This window comes from Colias philodice, chromosome 25 (genome assembly GCF_061535455.1).
Source record: "Colias philodice isolate Cphi_HAF_F1 chromosome 25, ilColPhil1 Martin Lab GWU primary, whole genome shotgun sequence".
NCBI lineage: Eukaryota > Metazoa > Arthropoda > Insecta > Lepidoptera > Pieridae > Colias > Colias philodice.
The window spans coordinates 8,131,161-8,150,975 of NC_143110.1; the positions used below are offsets into that span (position 1 = coordinate 8,131,161).

Below are 19,815 nucleotides of genomic sequence, written 5' to 3' on the forward strand. Positions count from 1 at the left end.
ACACTATCATGTACAAAAATAACAGAACCTCCGTGAATAGCCTGTGTCCTAAAGTATATACTTTTTAATTTGTAATTTTCAATATTTACTAACGACTGACATTGTTTAAGCCAATGTTCTGTTACACAAAATATTTTAATATTGTTATCATTCAGAAACAATTCTATTTCTAACAATTTGCTAGCCAAGCCTTGAATATTTTGATGCACAATGGAAAAAGACTGCTTAGCTGTTGTCTTATATACTAGTTTAAATCTAGCTTAGGGCTAGATTGTCTGTCTGTAATTAAAAAGCACGATTGAAGTGAGCATTTCCAAGTTTATGACTAGATTGCGATTAACGTAAAAAATACTTGCAAGTCACGACTCCTTCAAGTTAATCTGTATTACAATAATATGTATTACATATTATGAATTATGACGTTTCCCAAAGCATACATGATCCTTCACTTTACAGCAAGCACTAACATCGATTATTTAATCGAGTACATAGAATTGTAATCGACTTTGTTATATGACGTCATTGTCCTTGGAAATGTGCTGAATCATTTGTATTGAACTTCGAAATGCTTACAATAGCTTTGGACATTCCCACCAAGTATTCCATTCCTTTAAAGTGTTATGAAAAAAAAAAGTATACTAATAGCATATTTTAAACACTCGAATATGTGCATTATGCATAACATAATAATTTACTGTAGATAGGGAAGCGCTTGAGTATAATCTAGCCTGATGTAAAGCTAAGATGTAAGATGGTACGCGCTTCCCTAGTAGTACCTAGGTACCCGTTCACTTTACGCTTGAAACCAGACAAACAATATATTATGTTACAGGCTTGATGGATATGGACGACGTAGAAACAGGGAATAATTCATAAATCATTGCAACACCAACGTATTTATTCTCGTATAATTTCTCTTAGCAAGAACTTAAGGCCCAGAAGACAACAAGAGTCTGATAATTTAAAAGAGGAGGGAACTCTATCTTCTTCTTAATATCTCGATGACACAATAAAAAAGTCATCGGGATATGTGAAATTCCATCATCATAAGTCCTCGTAAAAGATAAGTAATAACTTTATTACTAATATATTATACTTTTATTTTTTTAATAATTATAGTTAACTAATATTTTTAGTGGGTTATTTCATATTTGTTACGCTTTTAGGTAGTTATGTGAATTTGATGATATGTTAGTTATTTTTTAAATGTGTCTGGCTAGATGTAAGAACCATGAAAACTGTCTGGCTCTTAAGGTAACATCTTTTTATAGGTCCCCAAGTAACATATATTAAATTTAGCTTTTAAACTATAATGAAAGTTAGGTACAATTTTATACACCCTTACTACCTGTTTCCTGCCAAAGTAACCACAACCCAGACTTGATAATCGCTAGTCGTTCTTATCTTTATCGGAGACATATATACAGAGAAACTTTCAACTTTATTAAAGAAAGGAATGTCTGGGCGTCGTGGGCTCTTAATCTAATAAGGTAGATAAGAACCATCATATATGCAGGTGTTTGTTTATATAGTTTGTGCTTAAAATATTAAACAATTATTGGGCAAGTCATGATGCATAGGAAATTGCGACATATTGCGTCATATTAAAACAGTTAATTGAAGAAAAAGTATTTAAAAACAAAATTCATGCAAATTCTTGCCAATAAACTAATTTTTTTAGTGATACTTCAGGCGCGTTGAGAGTAAAATTTCATGATCGCGTCATGGCAATACCATACCGTCACGTCATGGAGTAACGCGACGATTTGAATTTTGCCAAAGAAGTTTCACTTCTGACACGTGTGCTCGGCACACACGCTCTTTTTTTACTTAACAATTCAATTGTTATAACATTTGTTATTATAATATTTCAGAGGTACAAACTTAGGGTACAAAATACAAATAATAACACAGACAGTTCACGCTAGTTTAAACATAATTAATAGCTTATGACAAAATTGTCTGAACGGTAATAATTAATAAAGATTGATGACAATTAACAAGACCAATTTAACTTTTAAATTGCACTAAGTGATTCTCCTGGCTTTGCATACTGAAATATGTAATTTTATACTAGAAATTTATATTTTAATGTTTCCTTATTAATTTGTTGTCATAATGTAGATTCATCATTGAGGCCTTATCTATTCTAATGATATAGTCAGATTTCAGATGTTTGTTTGTTTAAAGAAACTTATTTTACCAACAGTAATTTAATAGAACACAAATATTATAAAGAGGAAAACTTTGTTTGATTGTAATGAATAGGCTCATAAACTACTGGACCGATTTTGATGAAATTTGGCACAGATAATCTTTAGACCCTCAGAAAGAACATAGGCTACCTTTTTTGCGAAATATGTACCACGGGCGAAGCGGGGGCGGACCGCTAGTATTAAAAAAAACATTGTGTTTGATAGACTTTTTAGTAAGGATCTATTTACTAACAGGAGCGGAGCATCCATGAAACATTGCAAATTGGGAAAATATAATTTATGAGAACAATAAAAATGTCTGCTTCTAGCCAATAATTTATAATTATCAACTTCTCTCATTCTTTATCGTCCTATCCTACTATGTATAATATTATAAATGCGAAAGTTTGTGAGGATGGATGTATGTGTGTTTGTTACTCTTTCACGCAAATACTACTGAACCAATTACAATGCAATTTAGCATACATATACAGGGTAATTTGGATTAACATATAGGATTGGTTTTGTCCCGGAAATCCCACAGGAACAGGAACTATGGGGATTTTTCTTTGAAAATGCGGGTGAAGCCGCAGGCGGAAAGCTAGTCTTCTATAAATACATAGATACATAATGTTTTATGAAATTCTCAAAAACAAACTCTATTGTTCAATTGTTTCACTACAGGCTTGTTATAATGTAATTTATAAGCATTACCAGGAAAGTATTTGTAAAAATAAGATAATATAATAACTATAGAAATTAATCAGGAGGTTTTAGTGAACATGTTATGGGTTTGAGAATCAGTAGAGAAACATCTTAGATACTAATAATTATATTGAACTGAAGATTTTGTTTGTATGTGCTAATCCTAGGAACAACTGGACCATTTTCAAAAATTCTTTCACCATTGGATATATTATGTATGTGATCCCTGAGTGTTCTAGGTTATATGTGTGTCTACAGAGAATGGAAGGGTGGACCACTAGTCCTACTTAATATTATAAATGCGAAAGTTTGTGAGGATGTGTGTGTTTGTTACTCTTTCACGCAAATACTACTGAACCGATTACAATGAAATTTAGCACACATATAGAAGGTAACTTGGATTAATACATAGCATAGGTTTTATCCTGGAAATCTCACGGGAACGGGAACTATTCGGGTCTTCCTTTGAAAACGCGAGCAAAGCGGGCGGAAAGCTAGTGTTAAATAAAACATAAAGTGGCAAGTTATAGCCAAGTGACTATAACTTGCCACTATATACACGCTGGATTAACAGCTAAAGGTGCAGTCAGTCTTATAATTAGGCTAATGTTATTCTTAGATAATTATTAACTATGTAGTCAATATAAAGTAAGATGGATCTCATAAAACAGTCTTAAATTAATTGGTCTGTAAAATAATAATAAAAAACTAGGTATATAATACAAAAAAATATAAGTACCTATATCTCATTGATAATATAATAGCATAATTATGTAATGCCCAATCACTTATTCAAACCATGTTCTGACATTTCTCAGAACTAAGATTAATTGCCTGAACACATAACTTAAATATTTTATAATTTAAAAGTTTCAGACACACATAATATAATAACTAGTATCTAAAGAAACCTAAAGAAATCTAAAGAAACCTATAACCTATATTAAATGTAGGTGTCACAACATCAACCATTAATTCAATTAAGAAAAAAGATTGAAAGGGCTTACCTTGAAACTGTATTTATAAATCAAATCGTACGATGCACGGAACTCTATTGTTGGAAATGTTTTGATTCATTGGAAACGCATTGTCGCCGGCTTACGACATTTAAAACTAATCAATAAAAGTGTGACTATAAACTAGAGCCCTCTTCGTAATTATATACGACAGTCTACATGTGACCTAGATTAACCTTTTTACATATTCTGAAATCGATTACTTATATTTAATTGGTCGCATTCGACCAACATACATTATTTCCGACATAACGCATACAATTTGTTTATTTATGACGATCAATGTCGTTACTGACGATCCAAATATATAATATTGAAGATAATACGCGTCTTGAATATTTCAATACATAAGTATTTCAATATGCACATGTTGGAATAAGAAAAAAATACTTACAGAAACCTGATGGACCGATCACTGGCTACACCTATTTTAAAGATACGTATATGAACAGATCACTAAATTAATAATTATGGGAAACTTAGTTATAACCACACCCCAAATAAACTAGTCTGTACACCTAATTATTTTAGAGCTAGATTTTTACTCAAAACGGCAAAATTTTTCACGATAAACTTTACCGAAATCGAACACACAGAAGTTCGCAGCTCACACTTTACTGAACAGCAGTCGGCTGTCACTGCTGTCAGCGGGGAACTGACAATTTAAAGTCAATGTCATTGACTATTGACGTTTACGTTCGGAAATAGTATGATACAAAAGTAACAAAGCAGTCTAATTATATTCAGAACAGTAATTTAAGTCTTATTTCGTACGCAAACTTTTAATCTTGTCCACATCTTGTCCAATGTACAAGTAAGATACATATTTCGCACTAATAAATTCCTACTATATCACATACTAGCCGAGCTCCGCGGTTTCACCCGCATGGCTCCGCTTCTGTTGGTCTTAGCGTGATTATACATATCCAACACCGAAAGAATTTTTCAAATCGGACCAGGTAGTTATTGATATTAGCGCGTTCAATCAAACAAACAAACTTTGAAGCTTTATAATATTAAGCATAGATATGTTTGTAACAATTAACTATAAATCTAAACCTTTTATAAATATTTATTTTATTTTAAGATTTTATTAGTCTGTCCTGGGTCCAGATCTTAGATCATTATGTAGGTCCAGATACAATAATAAATTGATAATTTTATCATAAGTGATCATATGTCAACATTTTGTGTTTGTCCGTTGTCGTCGTTTGACATTGCAACTGTGATTGCAACTTTTGAAATTTGACGGGATTTTATTTTTTTTGGTGTGGATTTGTAGAAACATGTTTTATTGTTTTGTATAAATACGTTATCTGTGTTTGAATACTTGTTTAGGTGCGAATATTGAAAATGTTTAAAATTAATTGTTAATAAGAGACGATAAAATAAAACCATAATGGCAAGTGAAGGTGCAAGGAAAGCGCGTTTATGTCACGAAATAAAAAGTTTGTTTACAAAACCGCCTTGGGGCATTACATGTTCTCCAGAAAAGGAAGATATTTACGATGCCCTTAATGTTCGAATGTGTGGACCAAAAGGATCCCCATACGAGTCCGGAGTTTTTAAATTATTGATTAATGTTCCGAGTAATTATCCTTTTGAACCGCCTCAAGTTAAATTTGTTACTTCTGTGTATCATCCAAACATTGACTCAGGTAAATAGTAAATATATGCTAGTACTGAAATAAACTTATTTTAAAGTGAATAAAGTAGAAATTCTAACTTAAAAAAATAGGTTTCTGTATCATGATATTAATAGTATAATATTTTGTTAGGAACCAGTACATTTTATGACCTTTTTGAGTGAAATTACTTCTTAATTTTATCTTACGGTGATAATTATTAATAACTAATAAGCTACCTCTAACTGAGTGACTTTATTTTTTCTTATGCTACATTTTCATTTCAGCTGGCAGAATATGTATGAACATGTTAAAAATGCCACCAAAAGGGACCTGGTTACCTACAATCACAATAGAAACATTGCTGATCTCAATCCAGACATTGTTGGCACATCCAAACCCAGATGATCCTCTCGTCACAGAAATAGCCATGGAATATAAGTATAATGTGCAAGAATTTGAGGAGAATGCAAGGAAACATACTAGGGAACATGCTGTGTGAATATTACTTTGCCGACTTGGTGTTATGGCAATATAAAATGTGATAAGGTGTTATAACTACATAATGACTCTTTAATATCTATATATCAACTAATTTATTTTACATACAACATTACTTAGTACTAGCTTTTTGCCCGCGTTTTCATAGGAAAACCTGCATAGTTCCTGTTCCCGTGGGATTACTGGGATAAAACCTATCCTATGTGTAAATACAAGTTACCCTCTATATGTGTGCTAAATTTCATTATAATCGGTAGTTTATGCGTGAAAACCATACATACATACATACAAACCTTTCCTCCTTATAATACATATTAGTATCGATATGCACAACATACTGTTACAATCTTAATTCTTAACATCTAAGTAAAACATGTGTTATCTATGTGACAATATTGCTGAAACATACAAATATGTAGTCACTACAGTAACTCTGTGTATGTGTAAACACAAAAATCATCAAATTGTAATTAAGGATATGTGATGTAAGATAAGAGTATATAAGAAAAAGATTTTCTCAATAAAACTCAAGTATTGCTATAATAATTGTTTTATTTTTAAATATTACAAAATTGACAGCTTATAGTTACAGTAATTGCAAGATTTTTGGTCTAATTTTCATTGTTCCAATAAGTTGTTTAATATATTAATAATAGTATTTACTTAGAATAGGCATTTCTTAAACATAAGTTTTTTGTCAAAATTGATGATCAGCCAAAATAGCAAACAATGTAATCTCATTATTAAAATTAAAAAAGCACCTTTTCAAGCAGAATGTTAAAAATAATATAGCTAAATAATATTTTATTTTTAAACGCATTAGCTTTTATTACAACTTACAACTACAAATCAATATTTTCAGAGAGATTGCACAGCACATGTATAAAATATTTAAAAGATAGTCCAGTTTAAGTTATAAGGTAAATTGATTAACTTATATTGTAAATTTGTTGGTCTTGGTGTGATGATACATATATTATATAGCCTTTCTCTAACTAACACTGAAATAATTTTTCAAATCGAACCAGTAGTTCCCGAGATTACCGCATTCAAACAAACTCTTCAGCTTTATAGTATTAGTATAGATTTATATTCATTTAAAAAGATGCACCAAATAGAAAGTCTTTACATTATTCAAGTTAACTTGAAATAAGTAAGTATACTTAATTCAATAGTGGTAACATTAGATCTAAATAACTAGTAATAATACTTAAATGAATATGGAGGTAAAGATGTTTTTAAGCTATTGCATAGCTTCCATCGCGGGCCTTGAGCGCGGGGACCGAATCCAGAAATTCCATAACGAAAAAAACCTCACGCTCCCCACTCCGACGGGCGCGGGGGTGTGGATTGAAGGCACACTATGCAATAGCTTTACCACGGCAGTCCCCGAGTGCCACACATCTTTTTTTATGTTTTTTTGAAGACATACAAGACATAAAAATATTGCAAAAGAAAATTAACTAAACAATTACATAAGTTCAATAATATTGCATAATGATGATGCAGGTATTATTTTTCTTTTTAATATCTTAGTTGCCATGTTAATTAAATGCTAATGCCTGCGAATTAACACAAAAAAAAAATAATATCATTGATCTGCCTATCTTTAGACATTAAATACTTAAATATTATTTGAAGTACTTATTTAGTAATCTATGATAATATTCTCTATCTTCTATCTTCCAGATTTTCATCCAAACATAACTAATGTTTTATACAGAAGCTGTCACTCCAACTTTCCCTTACAACTCCATACAACAATTAATCTATCTAGCATGTTTCTACCTATTACTACCAAAAACTACTAAACTTAACCAGTATCTGTGCTACTATCATCACCAGAACTAGCACTTTCCGTATCAGAAGAACTACTACTTTTCTTCTTCTCCTTTACATCAATATTTTTATCTTTCTTTTTCTTCTTATCGCTAGTAGATGGTTTTAAAGTTTCCGTTGATACTGTAGCGACCATTTTGGATTGTATTTTCGTATCCGATTTAATTTCCGTCTCGTCTTCTTCGTCGAGTGGTTTCTTATTTGCTACAGCTGCAGCTACTGCTAATTTATAATCGTCTGGGTATTGTGTGCTGGAATGCAGGAAATATTTAGATAAAATATAGTAGCAAATATATTTAGATTATACTAGTGGTCCGCCCCGGCTTCGCCCGTGGTCCATATTTACGTTTTCTCTACATAAAAACCATCCTCGTACTTCAAGGAATATAATAAAAAAAGAATTATCGAAATCGGTTCAGCCGTTCTCGAGTTATGCGCTTACCAACACATTTTGCGATTCATTTTTATATTATAGATTACTTAATAACTTAAAATATAATGGAAAATTTAAATATTGACTGGGATAAATGCAACAGGAGATAGTTATCATTTAGATGGAAAGCTTTCAAGTGAAATAAATGTTATATTTTATTAAGGTAACTTTTGAAAAACATAATTAAAACCTTACCTCAACTTAGTCTTTATAGCTCTTATTTTCTTAAAGATAAAATTTAGATCTTTCTTCATATCTAATAACAACTGAGTATGTTTTTTAAACTCTAAAGATGCTGCGCGGAGTCGACTGGCTGATAACTGATTACAATTTGTAAGCATTTCTGTTGTTTTCTCAAATCTTTGTAACCTGATAACAAATAATTATTGAAATTAAGAAAATATTAATCACTTATTTCCTTTTATATCAAATTTATCTACCTATAAACACGAATGTATCAATAACTAAATGTTCTATGAGCATAACTTTCGTAGTTATTTGTCAGATTTTTTACATAATTTATAGGATACTTACATTGTTTTTTGAGCACGGATAATAGCTTCTACATCGCTCTGATTGACCATACCAGCCAGACCCTGAACGAAAACCTCTGGTGCTGAATAATTCTGAAAACATTCTATTGAAAAATCGCTTTCAGGGGTGTCGTTTGCCATCATTTGGAGCTGTTTAATATCACTGTACTTATATTTAATTATGTAAAATGCTTTTTAATAAGGTATTTTACACAATTATGATAGAGTTCAATTTATTAAATTTTAATAAAAATTTGTTGATTATTATTTCATAGTTCATTCTCACTCTACGTTATTTCAGCTGTCGGCTGTCAAAGTCAAAAAGGCACATTGTGGCATTTGTCAATGATTTTTCTTTTTGTCTCAAGGCGTGTCTATACCAAGCCAATATTTGCCAGTGTTTTTAATGCTCTGTGAATAGACGAAATTTAAGGATGGAGCTGGATTTATTCAAGAAGTAGAGGAAGAATATATGGGTAAAGACCAAAATTTTGACACATTTGCCCAATCAAAAAATTCCCAAACATTTTTCTTGAAAACTATGTATGATAGAATTTTACGACAATTAATATTAAATTAAATGGTTATTTGTCCAGCATGCCAAATACCCAATGTTATAGAATAATACTCAATAGCAGAGTAAATAAAATAATTGTCCGTATTTATGCAAAATGGAACCACTCGACAAATTTCGTTTTTTACTTTTATTGAAGAATACTCATTCAAAAGTGGTCTAAATTCTTATACAAACAAGAACCACATGATTTTTACGTTGGAAACAAGGTATACTAAAAGCAGAAAGGAACCACCAGCAACAACGAATAATACCATATTAAGCAAAACCGAACCACAGCACCACGGGACTGCTTTGTTCAAACAAATAAACGATATTACTATCATGTCATTTTATACAAAACAGATCCACACCTACTTGGTACCATTATACATTACACATATTTCTATTAATAACAATTATTTTTAATACACAAAATGGAACCAGGTTTCTGTGGTATGGTTATGCGTAAAATAAATACATAATTTAATTGTAATTTTTTATTGCAAAATAAAACCACAAGCATTCGGTTCTATTATGCATAAATAAATATTGTAAAACATTCTGAAACCCATCATCGCTATATGGAACCAAATGCCTTGACTTGTTACAATGCTTCTCATCTTTAAACAACGTATTTCATTACATATGTGCAAAACTCCAATTTTTTAAGTAAAACGTCGAACATCTGTCAATATAGGTGACATTCAGCGAAGTAGTTCGAATACGTGACGGTGTTTTTTTCCTCCGCGAAGTAAGTTCTATTGTTTTTGTTAATTACCTTTAAAATTAAATGTGAAAATGTTTAGTAATAAATAAATAAGCAAGCAATTGGTAAGAAAAGCATTGGAGACGAACACCGAAGATAATAATGAAGATACAACGGGTAAGTAGTTTTATTTAATGCATTTAAGTACTTATTGAATCTGAGATGCAGGTACGCTTTATCCACTTTTGATTCATTCCCGATTGTGGTGTGATTTTAAGAAGATAGTTCATTAAGTAAGTACAAGAGGAATCCTCTGTGGATTTACGTATTTTAACGACAATGTCGTTGTTCACGAAGGCGTGGCGAGTCGAATTAAGAGATCATTTTGTTACGATTCATCTGTCATTGTGAGATGAAACTACTAAAGTCCTGTTTTAAAAATAACTGTCGATGATCTAGGTACCTACCTACTATTTTGGTAAAATACGTTTAGATTCAGATTCAGTACAGTACATTCAGCCACATCATTCAGCGCATATAATTATTTGTTTGATTTTAAAACTCGCGCGGCTACTGTTTTAACCGAAACAAGGCCCTAGCCTGCGAAATTCAAAATTTTAACAAGTTTATTTAATTTTTTGCTAGGGTTGCCACTGTTGCGTATGATTTTTTAGGGTTCCGTACCCAAAGGGTAAAACGAGACCCTATTACTAAGACTCCGCTGTCCGTCTGTCTATCCCTCTGTCTCATGAACCGTGACAGTTAGATAGTCGAAATTTCATATGATGTATTTCTGATGCCGCTGTAACAACAAATACTAAAAAACAGAATAAAAAAAGACGTGTGGCACTCGGGGACTGCCGCGGTAAAGCTATTGCATAGCATGCCTTCAAGCCACACCTCCAAGCCCGTCGGAGTGGAGAGCGTGAGGTTTTTTCGTAACGGAATTTCTCGATTCGGTCCCCGCGCTCAAGGCCCGCGATAGAAGCTATGCAATAGCTTAATAAATATTTAAGAAGCTCCCATACAATAAGCCGTGATTTTTTTGGCGTTTTTATAGATAATGGTACGGAACTCTTCGTTGCGCGAGTCCGACTCGCACTTAGCCAGTTTTTTGTACATGGCGCATGTACATACAACATACTTAGTCGTCTAGTAGGGACACGGCTTTATAAGAACTAATAATATTTTGCTGTCGCCATATACCTACCTACGTATAAAAGCCTATTAATACGCGGCTTTATTATTTTGATTTAAAGCTTTTTTCTTTTTATTACAGAAGATAACGAAGAACCTTATACGTCGCTGCCTCTGGAGAAGCTTTCTTCACCTTCTAGCGATATTCAGTCCATAATACATCTCATTCCACAAGATGCACAGTTTTTATAACGGTCTCATTAGTGATGATGCAATAGAAGACCACATAGATGGACTAGACACGGTGGATTTCGAAATCCAATTTGATGATAACGTCGAATAAACGTCCTATATAAGTATTATTTTATATATTTTATTAATTAAAGCTTTAATTACGATATTATAAATACATAGTTTCATTTATATCATTAAATCCCTGGGATGTGGTTCCTTTTTGTATAAGAGAAAACCTATCAATTGATAAATGTTAAAAGGAACCACATGCACATTTTCTTAATTATCTAGAAAGTTTAAGAATATTCAGAGCAAATTTATATACACATACTTAAATAAGTAATTTATCAATGAATTTAAATAAAATAAATTTTAATTTTACTTCATCTAACAGAGCTGCAAATGTTTTTGTAAATCCTTTGATATCTCAGAAGTGCGTTTTTGCTGGGTGGTTCCTTTTTGCTTAAATACGGACAATTTATCTACTAACGCGACCAAATTATGTACAAAACGGCATAATAATTTTGGAGGGTGAACTTTGAAGATATTTTTGAACAAGTTCTATGTAACTTATAGGCTGAATGTTGAATTCTACAGCAAAAACGTATAATGAGCAACCTTTTTCACGTAGGCTATAAGGAACAAACTGAAATATTATGCTTATTTACAGTTTTTTGTTATTTATGTGCGATTTTAAACAATTGTGCTACTTATTTTTTGCAACCGTTTTCATTGGCAGTTTCTATAGACTATAAACAAGGTAGGTTTCGCTTTGGAGGACTGGCAGCACTGCGCGTAATCATTAGAGTATAAGTATTCTTTGCGCGTAATTGTCTATGACAGCTAGAGAATAACGGCCGTATTCTAAGGCCGTATTATATCATTCGCATTGTTAAACTCAAAGTGGTTTAGTGTGGTCAGAAATTTTTCGGCAGGTTATTCAACGATTCTTACGGTAAGTCTTGTGTTTTAATTATAATTCAATAGTGCTCTAGGTAAAAAAAAGCATGGGTGTTTGCGTAATATTCATTTTAATACGATTCACAGTGTAGTTTCAGAGTAATCAATATTTACTTACTGTGCTACCTCACAATTGTGACACTTTTGTATTACTTTTGTAACACCAGTTGTACAATTTCTGTGTCACCACAATTGTGCTACCATAATAAGGTTGAGATACACTTAGTACTAGGTATATTTGTTTAGCATTTGAGAAAGCTATCAATAATTGAGTATTGGGATCGTTTTAATTTAGAATATGCCCGTCGCACGCCGAATAGCAGACACAATAGATAATCGGTCGGTTATTTTTAACGTAGTTATTTTTATTAATATAGGAATAGTTTGAAATATTTTTGGAATTCAGGAAACATTTTAATTTTTTTGTCAAGTAAAAATTCTGTCAAAATACTTTGCCTATAGTGGCAAATTTAGACTGTTGGTCGTAACAAGCCGACTAATAGGCATGAAATAAGACATTTTTCTTTTCAACTTTCAGATGCCACTTACTTCAGCAGAATAGTCCAAAAGATATAGAGAACGATTAAAAAAAGATAATCCTGAAAAATTTGAAGCTTTAAAAAAAGGAATTTAGAAAGGACAAAACAATTGTACAAGACCAAGACAGCTGTTTTGACAGAAGAACAGAAAGAAGAACGAAGGAAAAAATGGAGACAATTTAATGAACTAAGAGATAGACCAAGAGCAACAAACACAGAACAGACTATTCGAAGTAACGCTTCACAAGATGATGAATATCCCATAATACAACCTGGAATCCATTGCCCGAAATATTCAAAGACGAATTGAACGAAAATTGCGGAAAGAAAATACAGAGCTTCGTAATAGCGTACTCACTTTGAAAAAAGGTTATCACAGACTTTTTAATCAAATGAGAGTACAACAGCAACGTATGGCAAAAATGGAAGAAGATTATGAAGAACTGAAAAAAAAGTTACAAATAGCACCTAGCAGTGAATATGGAAATATGATTTCCGATAGCCACGTCGAAGCAATTACTCCAATAAAAAAAACTGACCACTTCATAAACTTTAAATTTTGGAGACTTAATAAACCCTTCTTTTCTTAGATTATAATTTTGTTTTAATTTCGTCTGAAAATAATTTAGATATTGATGTCTATTTTCTATTTTTAAAACTATAGGTTTCTATAACTCCTAATGTAACCTCAACTTTATAGTTTTTTGCTACCACTTTGTGCCACTATTGTGTTACACTAGTGTAAATTTCTGTGCGACTTTTGTGTCACTATCGCACAACATTTTGTGTCACTATTGTGTCATTTACGTCAATATTTTGGACTTCACCCATATACCTATACGAAAAATGAGTCAACATAATTTTTATGTGCATGAGAATTTAAAGTTAGAGTTTATTGTATCGTATTCAATTAATAAGTTTTTTTTTCTGTCTTTCATTTTTTCTCATCTTATAAAAAGCAACATAAACCCATTTGGGCACAATTATTTCATACATATTACATTTTCTATGTGGCATAATCCTCATGTTGCCTTTATTTCCAAGAAGCATATCCACAATTTCTTTTGCTAATTCATTATCTTTCATTCTTTTCTGCCTATATCTTTTTTTCAGTCTTTCGAATTCACGTCTCGGCTTTAAAGTCAAGTAGGGTAGTGATTTCTTTGGAGATAGATCTTTGACATAGTTAAAAATTCGGATCGTGGCTTGGTCTTTAAATTCGTTGTAAAATCTTGCAATTTCCTTAGGCGCAAACGGTATTCTAGAACGTTTAAGTTGTTGCTTTTCGTTACTTTTATCGTCGGTAAGGTCATAAATGTCAGAAAGTAATACTTTAAGAACATTAGATGGATCTTCATCATTTACTTTTGTCTTTTTCTTATTTTTTTCTTTAGTCCTAGTCAAATCAGTTTTTAACGAGAACGCTTGTCTGAAAGGATCAGAAGAAAAAATATTATTTCTTTGATTATTTAGCACATGAGATATTTCTTTACTTTCTTTAAATTGAAGAAGTTTTTCATTGTCTTTTCTGTCTTGTTCTAATTGAGCGAATACATCATCAAGAAGCTCATTGATTTTGTTGTTATTTGAAGTACCACATCGTCCTGGCCGGCCACACCCGCATCTACCACTCTTACACATATCGTCTTCATTTATTGTAGATATAACATCCTTTCCTATATCTTGAGTATCATCTAATGTGTAGATTATATTATTATCTTCATTGGAGTTAAAACTTTTACGTTCTTGTGAGTTGATATTTTCATCTCTATGTAAAAATTCATAATCGTCAACTCCAAAATTTCTTTGAGAACTTATGTTATGTATAATCTCCCCTACGGTAGAGACGAAATTGTTTAATGAATTTTCCTTGCATGATACCAGTGCACCGATGTAAAATAAATTTAAAAGTAAACATTTCATTTTAACAAGAATTACAATGTATAAATAATTTTAAGACTGGATATCGAAAATAAAAGACTAATTTTTGCTTTTCTTGATAGCTCTATACAGTGAAGCGTGAAATAAGCACTTATACGTTATTGCGTGTATTTACTTATATTATTTCTATTTGGCTTTCTGTCTGAATATGGTATTTTGTTACATCTACGTGTACCTTTCATTCAGAACCACATTAAACGAAACCTATGATACATAATAATTATAACATGAACTCTGAATTTAATATTTACGTAAAGCTACATAATTAAATTAATGTTTAACTTTAGAATACATCAATTATTAAGTCCTGCAAAAATAAAAATGTGCAATCGATACAATTTTTATTAATTATCGAATCTGTGCGATATTGGTTCATGAAGTAATTTTTTTTAAAGAAGAGAATAAAACACATAGGTTTGCTATTATTAATTTATTTGCCCTAAACCTTGAATATCAATAACAAATGGCACTCCATATTTGGCTTGATCAGAATTAAAGTTTCTCCTCCAAGCGTATTTCAATAATTTCCTAGGTGGCTCTTTATTCTGCATTCTATTCTTTTGGTGTAACGTTAATGGTAATATGCGCTTGCTTGATCTCAACCTCCTACCTTCTTTCTTATTCAACGTCTCCATATACATCCAAACTGGTAAATACACATCATACAAGTTTCGCGTATCTTTATCTGGAATGATTTTTATTTTCTTCATGTCAGTTAATAGAAGATCGAATATTTGTTTGGCTAACGCTTTATCTGTTATTTTGAAATGTCTATACTTCTCTCGTATATTTTGTACGCCACGACGGACAGCTCTCGGCAGGCCACGCATTGTTTTAAAATTAGATCTATATCTTACGTAATTCATAAGGGCTTTTCTAACATCGTCCATAGCTGCTCTATAATAATCTGCTATATCTTCTGGTGTAAGCGGTACCACTACTCTACTGTGTTTGTCTAAAACGGTATTATTCTTACCATTTCCACCGGATATTTCGTTAATTTCTTTCAAAACAGCTTGCAAGAGATTTTGGTTTGAATCGTCGTCATGTATTTCCCCTTCCATATTAGGATTATCTTCTGCAGAATCATCAATTTCTGTATCTTTTATTTTATAATCAATATCATCCTTGCCACACCTACCTACGCTACAACGCAATGCGTTTAAAATTTCTTCCTCATTTCCTGCTTGTCGGTTGATATTATCAATAATTTTGCTGACGTCACTAGCTACTTCGTATACATCTTTAGCATTGCAGAGTCCTCCCGATTTGCCTCTTTTATTACACATTCTGTCTTGCATGTTAATAGAATGGTCATCTTCATCAGCATTACGAAGTTGTTTCAGGAACAACTTTAAATTATTGTTATACATTGGGTCCTTAAATTTATGCAGATACTGATCATGATTTGTATCTTCATCTTGAGAGTTAATTGTATTGATTATGTCTGCAATATCAGCTAGTAATTTTTCCCGTGACTCATTTGATGCGCTAGCAATAAATAATTGAATAGTAAAACTAAGGACAACACAGATTGATTTATTTTTCATACTTATTTTTTATTTTTAAACCTAACCTAACTAAAGACTTGTAGTAAAGTGGTGTATTTTAATTGATTTTGTGATTATAATTCACAGCAAACCATTCTTAATTAAGCGTGAAATAGGACGAGACTTTATTTTACGATTATTTGAAACGTAACGATTATTAAGAAAATTATTACTATAGTAGTAAAATGATGACTGTGAATTTACGTAATAGACGACGTCTGCATTGCTTGTTTGAATTATTTATTTCATATATCTTTACATCGTTAGAGCGTTTTCACATTATCCGATCCGATATCGGATATCGGAAGCCGATAGCCGATATCCGATATCGGAGGGAAGTAAAATGTATGAAATATGTGCCTGTCTTTCACATTGTCCGGTCCGATATCGGATATCGGAGCCGACACCGATATTCCCAGTGGCTATCGGACGATAATGTTCAGTGTTGCCAACTCAATTTTCGAAAAGGCAGTATACCAACAGCAAAAAAGCACTAGTTTGTGTATTTTCAGTCTTATAAGGCAATCAATCTTTAAAAAAATTATTTGCTTTTAACCTAAAACCCTTTCTATTAAAAGAAACCTTTTTTTATTAAGAAAACACACATTTAAGTATTTATAGGCATTTAAAATACGATTTATACGGCAGGTATTTTTATTTGCCGTATTAAAATATACGGCAATTGGCTGAACTGAAGTAAACAAAAATATATTTCGTTCTTAAATTCAAATATCTATCTTCGAAAACATTAGTGTCTATCATCTTTATTTTATCTCATTCTGCCTCGCTCCTCCTCCTACTCGGATGTTGGTTGTGCTGTTTGTTGTATTGTTGTCATTGAGTGCTTTGTTTTTAACCGACTTCAAAAAAAGGAGGAGATTTCACACCGATTTTATTTTTATTTTGAATTTACAACAAAGAATACAAAGTTTGAAAACTCTTAATTCTAAAATAATTGTTTATGACAGTTAAATAATTTATGTATCTTTACTTACAGGAAAATATTACAACAATCATATTACAAATATATTTGAACGAGTGACAATATTATTTCTGTATACTTATATTTCTACGGAAATTAACTATTTTTTGCAATAGATATTAAAAATACAGTTAACACATTAAGTGCATTTAATGATATTATACTCTTTGTTTATATAAATACAGAACGATAATTGAATCATCTAAAAAAAGCCAACAAAAATGTTAAACTTATATTTTCTTCTTAAATAATTGGGTAAGTTTTTAAAAAAAAACTCGTTTTTAATTTTTTTTTTAAATTATCTAACTACAATAATCAAGACAATAATATTATAGTCTATAATAGTCGCATAAAAAAAAAGTATTTATAACCAGGCTTGACAATAATTATTAATTATGAATATTGTTTTCTCCGCATATAGCGTTTTAGCTACTGTGCTTTGGTAATTTGCCTTTTTTATAGGAAAAAAATCCGCAATATCGATACTTCTTTGGTCCTGCATTTTCGTAAACATTTTATGGATACTCTGGTACCACATATTTTGAAAAAATTGGGCTATTGTCACGTAGAGTCTCTTCAAAGTGCGTGCCACAAGTCGTATTTGCATCCAAGGCACCTTCAAATCTGTGCTTAATTTTGCATAAAATCTTTGCGGCTCATTGTATTTTCTTTATTTATCTACATTATATTGATATTATATGATATAGACATTGTTAAAATTCTATATCATGCCGTAAAAAATCGCCACTGACCACCTATAACTTTTCCTGTATTAATACTGAACATACAGGAATATGGTTTTCGGTCTTCTCTTATCTCTTTATAGTGCTTGTATCCTCAATGTATACCACCATGACATTGTGGCGTTGCCACTTTTATTATCTATATTTTACGAAACGAAACGCACTTGATCGAATTTTAAATTGATTCGACAATTAATTTTCACTAGGACAATAGTTAATACGCAAAACGCAATACGCAGTTGATACGTATTTAATACCAATACTCAATGATTGTCTCCTGCTAACCTGTACAGACTAGGCTCATTGTGGTGACTGGTGAAACATTGTATAGCATTAACAACATAGTACATACTGTATTATTGAAAGATCGATTAAACGTTTATTTTACAATCTACGACTTTCATTATACATGGGTAACAAAACCCCATAACATATTCGGTTTTACTCCGGACAACATCTTCAGCCACCCAATCCCCTTGCTTGAAGTCCAAATCCAGCGGAGGACAATAATCGTCATTTACTAAAATTGAAGGTTTTTCGCCCTAGTATAAAAGTTGTCTGGATCCCATTTTATACACAATCTATAGTATAATACTATAGATATCATGTGAAACGTGACTTGGAAAAAAATTATTCAAATAAATCACAAAATAAAAATTTGAAACAATCTTAAAAGTTACGAAAAGCCCAATTATACGTCAAAATGACGCACAACATCCTCTTTACAACCAAATGGCGGAATTTACCTGGATGAGCCAACTATGTACTGCTAGGTCTCGACGGCTAATAAGTTGGTTCTGGATTTTGCAGCGATTCGATGGTAAATATAGAAGAGTTCATACGTCAAATTTACGTAGATTGGACTTCTAGGGTTAAATGCATAAATACCTAAATGTTGCTTTGTTTTTATTATCTAATAACGAAAAAAAACCCGTTGATTTCATTCGTTTTTCAAGCTACGTGCATAGTTTTTCCACTAAAATGCCTCAATTGAGTCATAAAGTACACAAATTTCAAGCATAATAAGTCACATCATTTCTATAAAACCAAAACTGGCAATAATATAAGTCGTGTTGTGCGATTATGAACATAGTGCATAAGGGCATAAGTCGTTATATTGCAAAGAGTAAAAAAAAAATTATGTGAATACATTGAGTTATTCCATGAAGTACTCGTTCATAAGGCCACAACTACAAAAAAACATGAAAAAAGTATATTTATAGGGTTGTTACAATATGTGTTCCTATGTAAAAATATAGTCTAACATCATATCTTACACATACAAGCTTAAAATTTTGAATTACTAAAGATTTAGTATTGATATACAGTTTTTTGTCTCTCCTGAAAAGTGCTGTTTTTGAGTTATTCCCTTATTCACTGGAGGCACAGATTTTAGGATATTACAGTGTAATAAGAAAAAGAAAAGAAAATGTGAACAAAGATTGTATCACTTAATAAATTTATCATAGGTACTACATGAACTTTTATAAATGTATGTAGTGAAAAAATGACTAAATGACTAGGTACGTCTTGCTAAAAATACATTTAATAGATTTTGAAAGGTATTTACTAATATGTATTACCATAGACAAATATAAATTATATTCGTCCATGGTATTA

The 19,815-nt window shown here is 31.5% G+C and overlaps 4 protein-coding genes and 1 long non-coding RNA gene across 7 annotated transcripts in view; 2 read left to right on the forward strand and 3 right to left on the reverse strand.

The window, feature by feature from the left end:
• The window catches only part of LOC149477534 (oxidative stress-induced growth inhibitor 1-like), a 45,101-nt gene extending 40,556 nt beyond the window's left edge, over positions 1–4,545 (reverse strand). The window contains exon 1 of one of the 2 annotated variants that reach the window (XM_089710918.1): positions 4,311–4,545. The gene's annotated coding sequence lies outside the window, so the exon portion shown is untranslated. Of the gene's footprint in view, positions 1–3,907; positions 4,041–4,310 lie in introns of those variants that run through there. The other variant, XM_089710920.1, reaches the window with a different exon arrangement.
• Positions 1–9,148, reverse strand: part of LOC149477526 (kxDL motif-containing protein CG10681) — a 128,138-nt gene extending 118,990 nt beyond the window's left edge. Inside the window, exons 1-3 of one of the 2 annotated variants that reach the window (XR_016317671.1) lie at positions 8,849–9,148; positions 8,510–8,683; positions 7,045–8,132 (exon numbers count right to left, since the gene is read on the reverse strand). Coding sequence is in view for 1 of the 2 variants with exons in the window: in XM_089710935.1 (XP_089567061.1) it covers positions 7,856–8,132; positions 8,510–8,683; positions 8,849–8,991 (594 nt within the window). In the remaining variant the exon portion in view is untranslated. Of the gene's footprint in view, positions 1–6,680; positions 8,133–8,509; positions 8,684–8,848 lie in introns of those variants that run through there. The other variant, XM_089710935.1, reaches the window with a different exon arrangement.
• LOC149477535 (ubiquitin-conjugating enzyme E2 T-like) lies at positions 5,116–6,533 on the forward strand. Its single transcript, XM_089710650.1, has 2 exons — positions 5,116–5,574; positions 5,829–6,533. The coding sequence occupies exons 1-2, from the start codon at positions 5,316–5,318 to the stop codon at positions 6,041–6,043; spliced, it is 474 nt and encodes a 157-aa protein (XP_089566776.1). The 5' UTR covers positions 5,116–5,315; the 3' UTR covers positions 6,044–6,533.
• A 3,200-nt stretch (positions 9,149–12,348) lies between the features above and the next one.
• LOC149477536 (uncharacterized) lies at positions 12,349–13,576 on the forward strand. The gene is made up of 2 exons (XR_016317672.1): positions 12,349–12,435; positions 12,979–13,576. It is a non-coding gene; the product is annotated as an uncharacterized LOC149477536 (long non-coding RNA).
• Positions 13,577–15,345: 1,769 nt separating this feature from the next.
• On the reverse strand, positions 15,346–16,293 carry LOC149477537 (uncharacterized). Its single transcript, XM_089711012.1, has one exon. The coding sequence runs from the start codon at positions 16,291–16,293 to the stop codon at positions 15,346–15,348; it is 948 nt and encodes a 315-aa protein (XP_089567138.1).
• Between the last annotated feature and the right edge of the window lie 3,522 nt (positions 16,294–19,815).

Bases quoted from the DNA above. Each gene is read 5' to 3' on its own strand.
- LOC149477535 (XM_089710650.1), top strand. From the start codon at position 5,316: ATGGCAAGTGAAGGTGCAAGGAAAGCGCGTTTATGTCACGAAATAAAA. The intron at 5,575-5,828 runs GTAAATAGTAAA...TTTTCATTTCAG, and splicing joins TCATCCAAACATTGACTCAG to CTGGCAGAATATGTATGAAC.
- LOC149477537 (XM_089711012.1), bottom strand. From the start codon at position 16,293: ATGTATAACAATAATTTAAAGTTGTTCCTGAAACAACTTCGTAATGCT.